The 17,277-nt window shown below is 39.1% G+C and overlaps 1 protein-coding gene across 1 annotated transcript in view; it reads left to right on the forward strand.

The window, feature by feature from the left end:
• Positions 1 to 16,645, forward strand: part of LOC105032168 (serine/arginine-rich SC35-like splicing factor SCL28) — a 35,401-nt gene extending 18,756 nt beyond the window's left edge. The window contains exons 3-7 of the mRNA XM_010906535.4: positions 7,140 to 7,304; positions 7,419 to 7,486; positions 7,653 to 7,692; positions 16,097 to 16,246; positions 16,331 to 16,645. Of these exons, the coding sequence (XP_010904837.1) occupies positions 7,140 to 7,304; positions 7,419 to 7,486; positions 7,653 to 7,692; positions 16,097 to 16,246; positions 16,331 to 16,340 (433 nt within the window). The 3' untranslated portion in view covers positions 16,341 to 16,645. The remainder of the gene's footprint in view (positions 1 to 7,139; positions 7,305 to 7,418; positions 7,487 to 7,652; positions 7,693 to 16,096; positions 16,247 to 16,330) is intronic.
• The last annotated feature ends 632 nt before the right edge of the window (positions 16,646 to 17,277 follow it).

The following is a 17,277-nucleotide window of genomic DNA, read 5'->3' on the forward strand; positions in this document are numbered from 1 at the left end:
ATAACCGGGCCTTCGACCTTGCTCATGTTAGGGCGAGGTTCTCCTCCTGTCCCTAATATGGTTGTGGGGGCGCATATGGGCGCTGCATGGCCTCTCCTCCCATCCGGTCTAAAAATAACCGGACTTTCAACTTTACCGACATTAGGGTTTGTTTTCGTTGTCCGAAGGGGTCATCCCCTGTCGTTACAAGTCCATGCCAAAAAGGGAAAGATATGCAGATCTGAAAGGAATCTTGATTTAAAGCGGGATCGTTCGTAATATATTTACAAGTTTTTCAAATCTCAGGGCTGTAGAAGGTCTGCTTCCTGTCAAGGTCCTCCAGAGACGGAGTTGATGATCCCAATTGGAGGCCGATCTCCGGGCTGCTCTTCCCTCCTCGGTGGCTCAGGCTGCGGCAGGGCCCTTGGTCGATCCTCTCTACCCTCAGGCCGGCGTCGAATGAACCTGTCGAGCCGACCTCGTCTGATGAGCTCCTCGATCTCGTCTCGGAGCTGAATGCATTCCTCCGTGTCGTGGCCGTGGTCACGATGGTAGAGGCAGAACTTATTAGGATTGCGCTTCTCGGGGTGCGTGCGCATCCTTTCTGGCCTTGGGAGCTGCTCTCTGACTTCCATCAGCACCTGGGTTTTTGATGCGTTGAGGGGGGCATAGCTGCGGAATCTTCCTGGGGGAGAGCCCCTCCGAATCCGGCGCTCCGGGCTTCTCTGCCTGCATGCTCGGGGAGGAGTCTGGGCGCGCTTGTGCCCGGGAGGAGTTCGAGAATGTGGCCGAGCTTCTCTCGACCCTTTTTCGACTGCGGGCTTACTCGAGTCTCCCGCCTGCCGCTCTCTGGCGGTCTCCTCATCCTTCATTTTGAAGGCTTTTTCTGTTCGGGCGTACCCTTCGGCCCGAGCCAACAGATCAGCAAAATCCCTGGGGTACTTTTCCAGGGAGAATAAAAGGTCGTTCTTCTGAAGGCCGCCTTTCAGAGCGGCCATCGCGACCGATTGGTCCAAGTTCCGGACCTCCAACGCGGCGACATTGAAATGGTTGACGTAAGCCCGAATGGACTTCCTCTCCCTTTGCTTGATGTTGATGAGGGACTCCGAACCCTTCCGGGGACGCCGGCTGCTAACAAAATGAGCCGCAAACTGGTGGCTCATCTGATCAAAGGAAAAGATGGTATCCGGTTTCAGCGTCAAGTACCAGTTTCTCGCCGCTCCCTTCAAGGTGGATGGGAAAGCTCGACAAAGGATGGCGTCAGGTGCGTCATGGAGCAGCATCATTGTCCGAAAGGCCTCCAGATGATCAACTGGGTCCGAAGTCCCATCGTAGCTTTCAAATTGAGGGAGCTTGAAGTTTGGCGGGATCGGTTCCTGCATGATCATTTGAGAGAAGGGAGGGTCAGTACAAATGTCCTCATCATAAGCGGGGGGTGCGTGGCGGAGTTCCTCGATCCGTCGGTTCATCTCCCGGAGCCTTTGATCCAGGAAATCCTCTCGACTACGGGTCTCGAGGGTCTTCTGGCAGAATGGAGGTAGAGATCTTCCAGGAGTAGAATCGTGATCCGACTGAGGGCTCTCCACGGATTCATCTTTTCGGGAAAGACGGGGCGACTGGCCCAAGTGGCCCATCCTACCGTCGGATTTTGGAGTTCTGGCGACACTCTCTCCAGTCGCACTGATGCCTGCGGCTGCTGCTGCTATATGGCCTGCACCGCTTCAGTGAGGCCTCTGACCTGCTGAACCAGTAGGTCGAATTGCTCCGCGTCAACCGCTGTTGCCAGAGGAGGAGGAGCCTGGGAAACTGGAGGTGAGGCCGGAGCCTGAGATCTGGCCGCGGAGGCTGTGGATCGCCGAGTGGATGCTTTGCGGGGGAGCATCGGGCGAAGATCTAGCAGAGGAAGGAGAAGAGGATGTCGGAGAAGATGACCGAAGGTGGTCCCGTTGAGCGCTCCTTTAAGAACAAGGGTACTGCGAAGACACAGGCCCTTCCTCTAGCGCCAATCATGTTGGTGCAAAAATCCGTCTGCGTCGGAGAAGCTGGAGTCGAGGGAGTCGCGGTCGCCGTCGGGACCTGCAAAGGAAGTCTAAACCGGAGTTGGGGGTGCTCCGGCAAGACCCTCCGACACTCAAGTCAGTTCTCTGCCTCAACAAGAATGGAGTGCTCGAACGAAAATTTCAGCAGAGTTTTTGAGATAGAAATTAGAGCTTAGAGAATAACGTATCTGGGATCCTCCTTTTATAGGCGGAGGGTGCAACAGACTGATAGCGACGTTTGTAACCGTCTGGCAGTGGGCCGCTCGGGGTCAGGAGGAGTTTGTTATGCAGAGTAGTGGAGTGAAATCGTGGCCATCACCGTGGCCTGCCATGCGGAGCCTGTCGTGGGGAGTGGAGCGGCGTCCGTTGTCGCGACTTGCCAGAGAGTGGAGGAGCCGCGCAGAATCCGTCGCAGGAAGTGGAGCAGAGTCGTGGCCATTACTGTGGCCTGCCAGGGAGTGGTGGAGCCGCGCGGTATCCGTCGCAGGAAGTGGAGCAAAGTTGTGGCCATTACTGTGGCCTGTCAGGGAGTCCAGGCCTGTCGGTCGAAGCTCGGTTGAAGCGTCTGGCGGAGAGAGGTAGCTATCCATCTGAGAGGAGCTCGGATGTTGCTGGCGAGCCTTCTATTGTTGGGTGCTGTTGGGCGTTAATACTATAGCAGAAGCTCGGGGTAGATCGTTTGCGGTAGAAGTTCGAAGTCTGGCTCCCGTAGGAGTCCGGATGAAGTCTTCCTGCAGTTGGAGTTGGGGACGAAGTCCGGCTCCCGTAGGAGTCCGGATGAAGTCTTCCTGCAGTTGGAGTCGGAGACGAAGTCCGGCTCCCGTAGGAGTCCGGATGAAGTCTTCCTGCAGTTGGAGTCGGGGACGAAGTCCGGCTCCCGTAGGAGTCCGGATGAAGTCTTTCTGCAGTTGGAGTCGGGGACGAAGTCCGGCTCCCGTAGGAGTCCGGATGAAGTCTTCCTGCGGCCGGAGTCGAGGACGAAGTCTGGCTCCCGTAGGAGTCCGGATGAAGTCTTCCTGCAGTTGGAGTTGGGGACGAAGTCCGGCTCCCGTAGGAGTCCGGATGAAGTCTAGAAGGTGGTCGATCATCGTGGAAACTTGGGTGGAGTCCGTCCGTCGTGAAGAATCCGGTCGACGCTGGTGGGGGTTTATCCGTCGGCAGAACTTGGGAATGTTGCGGAGGCTCGGCCGCCGGAGAGGTTCGGAAAGATGTCGCCGAAGGTCGGAAGTCGGTAGAATTCCTGGAGGGTCACTCCTGTCACGAACTTCGGCTGGGGGGTATTTTATACCCAACACACACACATATATATATATATATATATACATACATACATACACACATACGTATATATATATATATATGTATGTATAGATATGTATATATATATATATATATATATATATATATATATATGTATGTATAGATATAGATATAGATATAGATATAGATATAGATATGTGTGTGTGTGTATATATATGTATTGTGTGTGTGTGTGTGTATATATATGTATATATATATATATATATACATATACATATCCATATACATATATATATATATATACATATACATATACACACACACACACACACACACACACACACACACACACACACACACAATACATATATATATACATATATACACACACACACACACACACACACACACACACACACAATACATATATATATATGTGTGTGTGTGTGTGTGTGTGTGTGTGATGTATGTATGTGTGTATGTATGTGTGTATGTATATATCAATATAGATACACATATAGATATGCACATACAAATAAACATATATATATATGTTTATTTGTATGTATGTATATTTACATATATATATGTTTATTTGTATGTGCATATCTATATGTGTATCTATATTGATATATACATACACACATACATACGTGTGTGTGTGTGTGTGTGTGTGTGTGTGTGTGTGTGTGTGTATATATATATATATGCGTGTGTGTACATACATATATGTATATATATAGATATATGTATATATATGTATACGCGCGCGCGCGCACACACACACGTATACATACATATACATACATGTATACATATATATATATTTATGTATGTATGTGTCTCCCATTTTTTGTTCCGGTTTGACAATGACCCTTCTCTTGTCGTGGAACTACTTCGGCCTATGGTGTGGTCGTAGCCATCAAGGTTTGGAACATTCCATCCATAGTTTAGAAGTCCTTGAGGGAGGGAAATACGGGTATTGACTAGGTATTGACTAGGTAAGGTTGTGTATATTTGACCCTCCATAGATTATGTTGTGGTAGGAGCCTCGTGCACTAGACAGCCCTTGTTTTAAGCTACAATGCTTCGATTCATAAATATCTTTAGCCAATGTGGTTCTTGTGAATTAATTTTATCCAAGCCAAAGTTGTTTTCCTATAAATATATTTGTATATTGATCTTGCCTTTCAATCTGATTTTTCGTAAAAATGATGTGTTATGAAGATCAAAATGAGAGCTTGCTAATGTTTGAATTTTTCTATTTGAGTGTATGGACAATAAATTTTGGAATATAAAAATATATATGTTCTTCATGTGGAAACATCACCATGGCCAGTCCCAAACTTGGATGAGAAAGGCAGAGGGTCGACTAGGGATGGCAATGGATTAGATAGGCTATTACTTGTACTTGTCTCATCCTTGCCTCAGGGCTGGTCGTGGCGGATAGAGTTAGATGGGTCGGATTGGACGGATTAGGTGGGGTAAAGCTGCAAAAATCATTTTTTTGCATATAGATCAAACAAATAAAAAAGAATATAAAAATAAACCTTTGTACTTCATATAACACTAAACTAAATAAGAGTCGAAGATAGAGAGCATAACAAACAAATTTTCAGCAATAATAGTAACATAACAAACAAAAATAATGTTCTTCAATGTTTCAAATGTCTCTTAAACTAAGAAAAGCAATCAATTAAAAAATGAACATTTAAGCATCATGGTGTGAAACCTTTCACATGTTCATTGTTCTTACTAGTAGAGCAACTAGGGCAAAGTGTGAGGAGGAGATTTGTGAAAAGTTATATATATCAGGGCTAGGTTCAAGATGGATTTTACCATTACCTGCTATATCAGGGCTAGGTTCAAGATGGAATTTTCCATTACCTGCACTGCCTCACATTTGCTGCAGGTCGGATAAAATTCGCCCTGTTAAGGTTAGGTCAGATATCCAAGGGGATGGAGTAAATTGCCACCCCTAAATTGACGTCAAGTTGACAGCTTTTTGTGAAAATATTCAATAACTATAAAATGGATCCAAATTTGAAAGAGTTGATGATCATGACTGTTATATATTGTTCTTGCATGGCTAATATTTGATAGTTGGAATAAGCTTGTGATGTATGATCAATTCTTTTTTATCGTCGTTATTCATGTCCAAGGGATGAAAGGTTACAAATTGTGTTCCTTTTATCCAGGCTAGATATATACTATTTTGGGCTCCATCCATGAATCCATTTTCCTCTCTATAAGTTCCAGTATCAATAAGAACTCTAGTTCTTACTGTTTATGGTATGAATATACCAATTCATTATGTACGGATGATGAGATTCTATTGATACAGAGCCAATTCCAATAGACTTATTGAACGTTTCCCATTGGCATGTATCCAACAAAAATTGAACCTATGGATTTGCCAATTGGGTTGGGTTTTTCTTTCTTTTTTTTTTTGGAAAAGAGGTGGGGGGAGGGGTGGGCAGTGTACCATGTCAACGTTTGACATCCATTGACAAAGAAAGACAAGCTTAATTGCTGAAAAGTACAAATTTGGTGCTTTGTGATGAGCTACAAAAGCCCTTTTTCTCTTGCTAATCAATGATCTAGATTATATTTAATTGCTTTCTAGTGAGTATGCAACTTGCGCTAAAGAATTAAGATAGCTTTTGGCTCATGGAAACAAATCTATCATGCTAACACAGCAAAGAGGCAAGTTGATTTCTGAGAAAGAAATACTAAGTACGTGTCTAGCTCAAGCACAATCTGATAAAGGAAATTTTGCAAACTTACTTTAATTGGTGCAAAATTAAGCCAAAAAACAATCTACCAAAAAACTAAAAGATAATAATATGAACTCAAAAATGATGGTTTTTGATTGGGGGCGGAGAGTTAAGAAGTTGGAACCCACTTGAATAACTGCATTTATGTCTGCTTTGCATAGTTTTAATTTGTTTCGGCTTGTAGGTAGCCTATGACTGTCACTGCTGTGATAGGGCTAGGGCCGAAATCCGATTGGATATGAATTAGATACTGATATATCTATATTCATCTTTGTTTTGTTTGATGAATACAGATACGGATATGGATGTTAATCGGATGGAAAAATTCATATTCATATTTGTTTTAAACGGATATGAATGTAAATTGGATATTGAAAGTATGGATATAAATATAGATATAAGTTGGATGTTTAAACTTTGTAAGCATAGAATCAAAGAAATTGCTAAGTGGATGATAAATCAAGTTAATAGCATATGAATGTGGTCATTTTTTCTTAAAAGTTCATGAGTGCGACATAAAATTAAATAGGGTTACAAATAGAATCGGATATTCGGATATGGATTGGATGGTTATCTATCCATATCCATATCCACTTTTATTTAATGGATATAGATAAGGGTACAAGTATTAGTCTGATGCTCAAATTTCTGTCCATATTCGGATAGACTCGGATATGGAAACAGATCCGGATGAATATTATGCGATCCACTTTGACCCCTAGATAGGGTTGATATAGGTGAGTACATAAAGCTGTTTGCAGGAACTGGTGCACTTACCTTGTGTCATGCCATAAACACAGTAATATATGTGCATTCTGGATGAACTGCCTCTTATGTCCATATCACGAATTCAATGTGAATTTATTCTTGTCATGGAGCACATGATTGCTCATATACAGTGGCCATTTCCATGGAAACTAAATTTTAGATTTTTGTGAACTCAATGGTAGCTTATATATATATTGTGGCCACTTAAATAAGTTAGCTTTCTGATTGTATTTCCATACTTGTAATGGTTAAAATATGTGATCACACAGTTTATGATGATCTTGATCATTTACCCTTCTGGAGACAACTCTTGCAGGGAGCCACGGGGCTTTGGGTTTGTGAAGTTTCGTTATGCTGAAGACGCAGCAGCAGCCAAACAGCAGATGAATCATCAGATTATAGGCGGACGCGAGATTTCAATCGTTTTTGCTGAAGAAAATAGAAAAACTCCACAAGAAATGCGTACGAATGCAAGGATAAGGTGTTCTAGTTTTCCCATTTCATGACATCATTGTTTTTGCTTCAACAAGGTTTCACATCTGGTGAGTGAGTTTTTGATTAACTATAAGTATTTCTTGATATCTTGATTGTGCAGTGAAAGATACATGGGAAGCAGCAACAGAAGGCGATCTCCACTGAGATCTCCCAGGCGTCGATACCATTGTCAGTATTTGAGGGATTCAGATTATTTGGCACTCTTACCACAAATATCCATCTATATATTATTGTTTGTTTTTGTGCATTTAGCTTAAATGTACTTTAATAATTTTGCCAACTGATGTATGCTTCTTTCTTGTACATATGTTTATTTAATCTTTTTCCTTGGCAGCATATTCACGCTCCCCCTCTCCTGCCAGGCATGACTCAAGGTTTGAATTTATGTTCTGTTTGTATTTGATTTATCATCTTGGTTTTGAGTGGATGTTTGTTTATACTCCATGTATGGTAATCAATGTTGAAATTCCTTTTTTTTTAAATTTTTTTATTGCCCGTGATGTTGTATGTCTCTTGCTACTTTCTTGGTATTGCTTGGAGTTAAACTTGGGAGCTACATGCTCTTTGAATTGCTTTGTTACTTGGAATTTTATATTGTGTGTGATTTACAACTTCCATTTCAAGTTGCTATTCAATGTCAAATGCAGGTTCTCTGATGTCTATGCCTGCAAGATTCTCATTTTTGTCCTACTCTTGTTCTTATAATCTTATTAGTGCTGATAGCTTTGCACAAAATCATAATGCTGAGCCATTAATGAAGTTTTGTTATTTGGATGCAAGTAAAAGACAAAGGTAAAGCCTTATGCTTTCATTGCTCCTTCTGTTGGCTAAGAACCATTTTATTTCTCTTTCCTGAGATGTAGTAAAATATGCATGCAATTATTATATGGCATAGTTGCTTCATGCATGCTTTAAATTGCTGTTGCATGTTGCTGCGACTATGACCTCATCTAAATTTCAAGCCATGCTGCTTGAACCATGTCTTCTTTTTGTTGAAGAAGCTCATTGCATTTGGCAATGGCCACCATCATTGAAGGTATAAAGAGAAGAAGCACTCCAGTGTTAGATCTTTGGCTCTGATACTGATTGATGTGATAATGTCATCAATTGGAAATTTGATATCTGGATTTTATCCTCAGAGCTGATGTTATTAATGTTAATACTGAAATTTTCACTGGTTTGGAATTTTATTGCTTCTTGGGAGCTACTGGATGAGCCCCAAGTTAATAAAGATGGTAGAAGAATGAAGACATAAGATATATTAAGAAGACAAGTAGCAGAAATTGTCATTGATGATCAAATCTGAAGTCACACACTCCTGTTTTCCTTGTATGAGCATTGAATATGCAATATGGGCTCAAAGCAATCAATAGAAAATATTTGAAAGAAAAAACCTGGAGAAGAATTTGGAGGAACCGGCATGGATAGAGAAGGGAAGCAGTGAAGAGGAGTAACCAACACTGCTTCCTTCTGTTTTCCTCTCTGTTTCCTTTGGTTCCTTTTGTTTTCCTTTTTCTTCTCCCTTTCTTTTCCTCTTTTCTCTACTGTTCCTTTCTTGGTTTCTCAAGAGATTTAGACATCCTAGCTTGTTTTAAGGACAAAATATGTTGGGGGCTGATCTCATATAATTCTTCTGAGGTCACAAGAAAAGGACTAGGGTGAGTCTACTCAATTATTCTACTATATACTAGACACTTGATCTAGGCTGATAATTTCATCAAAAGGGCAAAATAAGAGTAATGGATTCCCAATAAACCTTCTACCCTTAAAAAACAGGTCAATTTAGAATTATAATTTGGTTCTTTGCTGCCAAATTCAACCCCTTTTGTTTCTGCAAGTGTGATCCGTGATCTAGAATGTATCATATTATGGTAGATTTTTACTTGCCTAAGTGTTCTAGGAGGCTGTGTATCTGGCCTCCTTGCATACATGTATCTGAACATTTATTTGGTGGCTGAGCGGACAAATGTTATTAGATCTGGTGTCTCTATGTATCAAGTCAACAATTAATTGGATTACAAGGGACAAAAACTAGAACAGTGCTATCTCATACTTCATAGTATTCCACACTATTTTCAATTTTAACTTGGTCAGTGGAGTCAGGTAATTGGAGCTTTTATATATCTGGTCATCTTTTTAAACATCTTTTAAAGCTTTCTGCATACTTTTGACATTACCATTTTGAAATCTTAAATTTAATTCTCAAGTTGACTTGGATGGTGAGGCATTGTAAACTCCTCTATTTCATACATGCTATGAGTTACAAGATATGCTTAAGCAAGCCTCTTTGTGAATCCAAATGTTCGTTATCATGGAGTATGATAAAAAAATGTTTTATCATAGTTTTACCTTTTTTTTTTATTTCCTCTGGAACAGTCACCATAACTTTCTTTTAATTTGGACACAACATATAGCAGCAATCATAACATTCAATATGCATTCTTGAGTAATTTAATTTTTCAACAATTCAAGCGCTTTGTTTTGTTGAGTTTAATACTACCATTTATCTAGATTAGTCAGGATTTGTGTTTCTTTTTGTTGTCAATATGAATAATGGAGATCAAATCTTTTTCAGAATTTGAGATAATGTAATGGATGAACCAGGGGAATTGACTCCATGAATGGCAGATTCACAATCCAGTGCCTTGAGTTGTTTGATTTCATTTGTCCCTTGCGTAGCTAAAGGCTTCTTTTTTTATGTTTATCGTCATTATTATATTTATTTTCCTATGTATTTGAGATCAACAAATTGGACATAGAATGCCAATAATCAAAATGTTGAAAAAGAAGTGATTGGCTATGGTCGTGTTTGGTGTTGCTTGAGAAAGTCTGAGAAGTCCTTTTCTAACTCCAAGTTAAAAAAGGTATTTCCTGAAAATATTGTGTTTGGTCATATCATCTGGGAAGCGTTTCAACAAGAAATCAAAAAAGTTTCAACAAGAAATCAAAAAAGTCCGTTTGTAGGAAGTTTGAAAAACTAGCTTGTAGATTCTTCATTTGAGAGATTGCTTCTTGTCTTTCAAATATGGTATTCTCTTCCATACAAGGTACTTTTACAAAGGTGATTACCAAACACCAAATTCATGAAAAGTACTTTTTATTTAACAAATCAAATAAATGTGGTTTTGGAGAATGACTTCTTAAAAAGTGTAAGCAACACCAAACGTGCCCTATGACATGTTCAGTTAAAAAAATCCTTTTGTATTTAAATATTTCGAATGTTTTAATTTTTTAATATTTCTGGTTGTTGCTGATTGAACTTAATTGTGTGTTGCTCCTCTATCCAGAACTATCTTGTGCCCAGTGTTAATGCTTTTCAATTATTACTAGCAGAACCTAGATTGCTGACCTGTTTAAGCTTTTGTCAAAGTCTAAGTGATGATTTTGAATAATAATTTTTTTTAAGCATACTTACTCTATGTAGATTTATGGTGAAGCCTAATGTAGATTTGTGATGTGTTCTGTCTATGGTTGGCTTCCTGAAAACTCTAAGAGAGAATTGTGTGTGTTTGTGCATATTTCATCTTATTGCCTTCAAATCTTTATATTCATCGGAATTGTGGGTTTCTGCTTGCCTTTCTCCAGTTCCTCCATATACATGCTTTGTTCCCTTTCTTGCTATATATTTACTTCAAAGTGGTCACAGTTTCTTCCGTAATTTTCTTGTTTCAGCTGCATATCATTTTCCATTGAGCAGATCCAATATTTTAGGCCTAATACAACTTGTATATTCAGCTTTATTGTCCCCATGGTGTTTGTATGTCTCGGTGGGTGCTGAGAAAGGGCATGACTTTTGATACTTTGCATTTTAATCTTTTTTAGAAATTGAAAATTTTGGATGTAAAGGAATTTCTTTGGTTAGAGTCGCCCATGGACATTATTGCACATTGGAGGTATCAGTCTGGTTTTCTTTCTTGTTTTCATATTATTCTTTTCAGTTTCTAATTTCTCCATGACATCACCTTTGTTATCATCGCCATCAATTAAAGCCTTTACCAACTAGGTGTCAGCCCTATGGCAGAAGTCAAAGTTGAGATCAGTGTGTAGAAGTGAGCAGATTGTGCAATTGACTTGTTGTCTGATGTCAAGCTCCTAGAAACCAGTATTGAATTCCTGGCAAGGCTAATTTAGGCAAGAGAGAGGCCTGCCATGAAACCGGTGCTGCCAATTAGTGGGTAGAGAAAACTACCTTACTGTTCACAGTTTAGGCTCATAAGACCAAGGAGCAGCCACCCAAATTCTACTTTAGCTTGAAAAGAGTCAGGATGAGATGATAACATCGATAATTGTTCGTTGTAAAGCACAAGTGAGAAGCCAAATGAAAAACAGTCCCATAATCTTCTACTTCGTCGAGACCTATTTTGAGAGTATTCTTTTTCAATGTTTATTGCTGAACTTGGGAGTCATGCATAGTGAGCAGCTTAGGTGAGTGGATGGCTAGGGACAGTTATTTTGTTTTAATTATTTATAAACAAGTAAAATACATTAAAAAATAACAAAAATAATCATAATATTTTTTTGGATAAATCGTAATATTAATTACAACTAACAATTAATACTTGCTACTTAGTACTTATTATCTAATAGCAATAATTATAACACAATTAAGATGTGAACTTTATTGATACTCCTAAGTAGCTCAACTGAAGTCCACATCAAGCCTAACCGTTAGCTTGAACCTGCTTCACTTGCATGGGACCACATAAAATAGGCTACTTATTTGGCCACTCAATGCTAAGCAGACTGCATATCATGCTGCAAAATGCTTAATGACTGCCTTTTCAGTCCATATATGGTTTGACCGCATATATTAAGTGCATATAAGCGATATGGTGCTTTTACGGGACCAAATCCTCATGTGCAGCCACATGCACTGCATTCAAAGAATTAGTCATACTGATGGATATCATCAAGCAAGTGCACAGATAGAAATACCCAGGCCTTTCATATAATGGTTCTAGGTAGAAGGAACAAAAGTAGTAGACTTGTTAAAATTGTAATTTGGAAACAAGAGGTGTATCAAGTACTTGAGGAATATGTGCAGTTACTGATAAACAATGTGAATGACTTTTAATGAATTTGGCTTATGAAGTTTAGTGAGCATCTGGAGCCGCCTAAACATTACAAGGACTAAAGTAATTGGCTCAGAAAAATGGTCTAGTAAAGGAGATTGATGTTAGTTGTTGCATCTTGAATTTGTGGTAATCATGGTCTGGCTGGTTTTTATGTGGATTTCTGTACAGCTAATTAAAAAATTGTGAATGTGTTTGTTGATACAAAATTTTTACAAAAGCTGAACAAGAACTTTGAATAAAATGATTGCTCGGATTTTGAAGATTAAAAAGTCTTCAGAAAAGGATTCAGCTTACCAGTCTTTATTGCAAGTTCCAAACATCTAGTTTCTAGGAGCAAAGGAGATAATCAAGGGCCTGTAAAGTGTGGAACAATCTGCTTTTATTATTAAAATGCAATTGTTTTAAGGGATTGTTCATTGCTGTTGGAAAGGCCATGCCAATAAGATGTTAAATTTTCATGGTCCTTAACATGGTTTAAACTTTTCAAAGGATGTTTTGATGCTGCTGATTATTTGGTTTTTCTCGTAGAAAATTCTTGAAACTATTGAATTTCGAAAGGAGTCACAATGGTCCAACGTTTTGTTCCAACAACCTATGTTTGGTTCATATTTGTGGTATGATTAAAGAATGAAGCCAATGAAGGGAGCAGGATAAGGTGTTTCATTATTTCCTTTTAAGATTCATTCTGTGCCATCAATTTCTTACTAGAGTGGTCAATGCTATTTTTGGAGGAGGTCTCTTCTTTGGAGGACTTGTGACTAATTATTTATTGTATCTTGATGATTGGCTTATGCATGCTCATGGTGATAAAAATAGTGTGAGGAACTGGTATTCTTTTGCCAGTCATTTGAAGAATGTACTACCACCGAGCACCAAAAAGAAAGAGAACGGACTACCGCTAGAAATGCTTCTCATGTACTGCTGAAGGTTGTGAGAAGCATGTTACGAGGTGATGAACATTGTCATGAAAGTTAAAATTAAGCAGAATAAGACACCCAACCGCATTCAGATGAAATTAAGGAAAATTAACGTGAAAATATGGCTGACCTGACCAATATGGAAATGTCAGAATTTGTTGAACGTATTTTGTTTGTGCTCTAGACTAAATTGATCAGTTTGGTCTCTGTGGTTATGGAATCTGAAGATCTATAGGGCTGTTTATGTTCAACGAGGGGCCTTCCTAATAGTATCTCCGCAAAGCAAGTGCTGAGCTTGGTTACATAATTTATAGTTTGTCTATTTCAGCCTTAATACATGGCACACTTGAAACTTCTGAAGCATGAGGGTACCAATAACTACAAATTATGAAGGGCTTTAATCGGAAAGATGGAGCTTCAGGCAATAATATAAGATCTTGACTTCTTTTTTTCTTTTTGATAGACCATGGTGAAATGGTCAACACCTTTATTGGAAGGTTCCAATGCATAAACACATTCAAGATAAACAATATAACATTTTATGGACCATCTGAAGTAGGGTGGATATGCAATTTTGGAAACAAGTTGGACTATGTTATATCCCCATCTTGGTAGATATCCTCTGTCTCTTTCTCCCCCTTCTTTCTGTCTGTCCTTTCTTTCTTTCTTGTATTTTTTCTTTTTTCTTTCCTTCTTTTCTTTCTTTTTCTTCTATCTCCCTTTCTTTCCTTTTTCTATCTCATATCCTTTCCTTTATTTCATTTTTCTCTTTCTTTTCTTCATTTTTTCCTTCCTTTCTTTCTTTTTCTTATCTTTTCCTTCCGTTCTTTTTTTCCTTCTTCTTTCTGTTCATCTTTTCTTTTTCATCATCTTTTCTTCCTTCCTTTCTTTCCTCTTTTTTCTTCTCTCCCCATGTAGATAGGTTTTGGAGTCCCGATCCTGGTCCCATTTTCTCACAAGAATAGGCCGGGATGCCCCTATCCTGTTGGAACTTAAAACCTTGATTGCTATCTTCCATTTTTAGGGAACTGATTTAATGTGTGGAGTCAGGACTGTTGAGATAGATACATGTAATTAATTAAGGGGAACAAAGGAGATTGTCACAACTATGGATCTAATCTGTTTGTCATGAAGTGAGGATTCATCTGCAACTGTGATTAGTTTTTGTTCAGGGTGGGGAGGTGATTAATCTGCAAGAGGAGTAAAGGAGATTGTCACAGCCAACTTGGTCATTTTATAAGGGATATGTAGGTCTAATTTGTTTGTTTTTTAAAATGATGATTAATCTGCAATGAAGTAGGAAATTTGAAAATAACTTTTCTCATTTTGTAATGCATCTCAGTTTTTGATGCTAAGTGGTCAAATTCTGATGTTATCTTGAATGATTGAAGTCATGTTTTTTGTAGTTCCAATCCATAATTCTTTACTAGTCGGATGAATACTTGGAATGGTAGTTTATCTTCTTTTTTTTTTTTTTTTCTTCCATGGCACTAAGCTGCACATGCCTTGATGGATTGTACTTTTAACACCCTTTTGTATTACTCCAGATCACGATGATTATCTCTGTTTGTGTAGATTTCCTTTTTTCTTCAATATACTAAGTGTAATGATGCATCAATTGTTCTTTAAGGGGCAAACACGGTCTGGCTTTCTGGTAAGATGTGAAGAAAGTATTCTTTTTGTGATTGTGTGGGCTTAGTTGTGACACTTACTTTTCTACCGCACAAATTGGTTATTTTCATTCACTCCATTGACAATTGAAAATGGAAAGATTTAATAGAATATCTGATCTGTTACATGTGTGGGTATTATTTGATATTTACTTCTTGTTCTCGCTGGACTACGTCCTATACTCCAGGGAATGTGAATGACTGGTGCTGTTGCTCATGCAGATTATTAAAGTGAAAAGAGATCCTAAAGAATCAATGGATTAGTAAAGGCTAAAGAGAAAGTGACCCAAAAGTTATTGGCTTGTCGATTACTTTATTTCAAAGCTATTCAAGAAGTTTTCATTAGTGTTCATCGTCACCAACAGTAACCACTGAAATCATATGGTTTGTTGGATAAACTATGATCCACATTAACTTTCTATTTCTGTTGCCAAAAACAAAGAACTTTCTGTTTAATTTTTGCATTCTAAAGATTGTTGCTTTGGTTTTGTATACTATCCAGTTAAGAAAGAATGTAGAGCTTAAAAAGCCAAAAGAGAAAGTATCATGATCTCCAGAGAATAAAGCGAAAAGAGAAAGTATCATGTTCTCCAGAGAAATGGGAGCCCTTCAAAAGCCCTCACTGCTAGAGATAGAGCATATTCTTGATGGTGTTCATACTTTTGTTGAAAGTAACAATTATGTTGGCCTATGAAAGTTGAGGCAAAGAGCTGCGAAGTCAGCAGATGCTGTTCAACCAGCAACTTCACCATTTTAGAGCTTAATTCAAACATGTTTGGACCAAAGTTTCATAATTATATTCAGGAGTTTGAAATAGTTCAGGTAAAAGTGATGTTTCCAACATTTAGATTCTAAGAGATCTGAGAACAATGAAGTTATCTGTACACCCAGTTGGCATGTGGATACATGTCTGTTTACTAATGTGCTATTTCTACAATTGACATAATCATTGGCCAGTATTATTTTTTATTGAGTTTTGAGGGAAACAATGTCTTGCCGCTGCAGATCAGCTTCTTCATCTGGATATGCATGCTGACAAATTTTTCCTTCAAATCCATTCCTAGCATTGCCTGGTTGTAAATTTTTGTTGATTCTTCGCCTCAAATATTAATGCAGGGAGCGGGACAGGAGTGCACGTGATGACTATAACTCTCCTCCAAGATCAATCTCCCCATCTCCTAGGGATGATAGGGACTACAAGACACATCATCGTTCTCTGAGTCCTGATGATAATAGCCGAAGCCCATCTAGGTCTCGTTCCTACAGGTGATTGACTCTGCCTTATTTTAATCATTTTCATATCCTATAGTCTGTATACTCCTAACCCTTGACATGTCATCTGTTGTGCAGCCCTCGGTGATGGAGTGCTGAGTTCTGGCACATGCTGTATCACCAATAAAATAGATGTTCTAGTTGATAGGTTATGATATAGATAGCAGGGCAGTCCTTGAACCACTGTCATGTATTGAGGATGGGCAAATGTGATTTTCTGTTTATCGAAATCATCAACATCCCGAGTGTTTGGAATTTTGGGATCAGAAATAGATGTTTGTAATGCTTTTTCATTATGTTGCTTGCCAGGTTAATTTTGTGTTGACATAAAACAATCGGTTTCGTATCTTTTCCATGGTTCATGGTACATGAATTTTTGGTTCATTCTGCAAATTGATAGAGAGTGCCCCTTTTTCCTTTTTTTCTTGTGTTTTAATGTGTTCACCAGCGGATTGCATGCTGCCATGTGGGTATGGCATGGCTTGTTTTATGTTTGAACACTTTAATCGTAGACCTCACTGCCTTTGATTTATCTTGTTTCTCAGATGCTATGTGCATTTTACTTCAGTGCGTATGCTGTGCAGGCAACTTTTGACTGCTAGAAGCATGGGCTGTATGACGCTCATGGTTGCATTTTGCTTCAATTTTCACCTTTGGAATTTATGAACATATGAAAAAGGTTGTCACTTCAAAAAAAAAAAAAAAAAAAAAAAAAAAAAAAGCATGTTCTGATAGGGTAAGGGATTAGTTTTCTTGACGGTGATTTGGAATTCGTACATTCGATTTCTGGTCGACTAATCGCTAGTGGCTGCATATTCTCTGTATCCTGAAATGCCCTGTGCAGCCCTTAATTCTATTTGAGTTATAATAGCTTCTGGTTTTGCGTATCATGTTCTTCTCGGTACATTTGTTTCACAAGACTTGTGCAAAATATTACAGCTACACCCTTTTAATGGGTGGATAATGATTTATTCGGACCCTTGAATAACAATGTCATGAGTCACACCGTTTGGTCGGTTAGCGTT

This window comes from Elaeis guineensis, chromosome 1 (genome assembly GCF_000442705.2).
Source record: "Elaeis guineensis isolate ETL-2024a chromosome 1, EG11, whole genome shotgun sequence".
Taxonomy (NCBI): Eukaryota; Viridiplantae; Streptophyta; class Magnoliopsida; order Arecales; family Arecaceae; genus Elaeis; species Elaeis guineensis.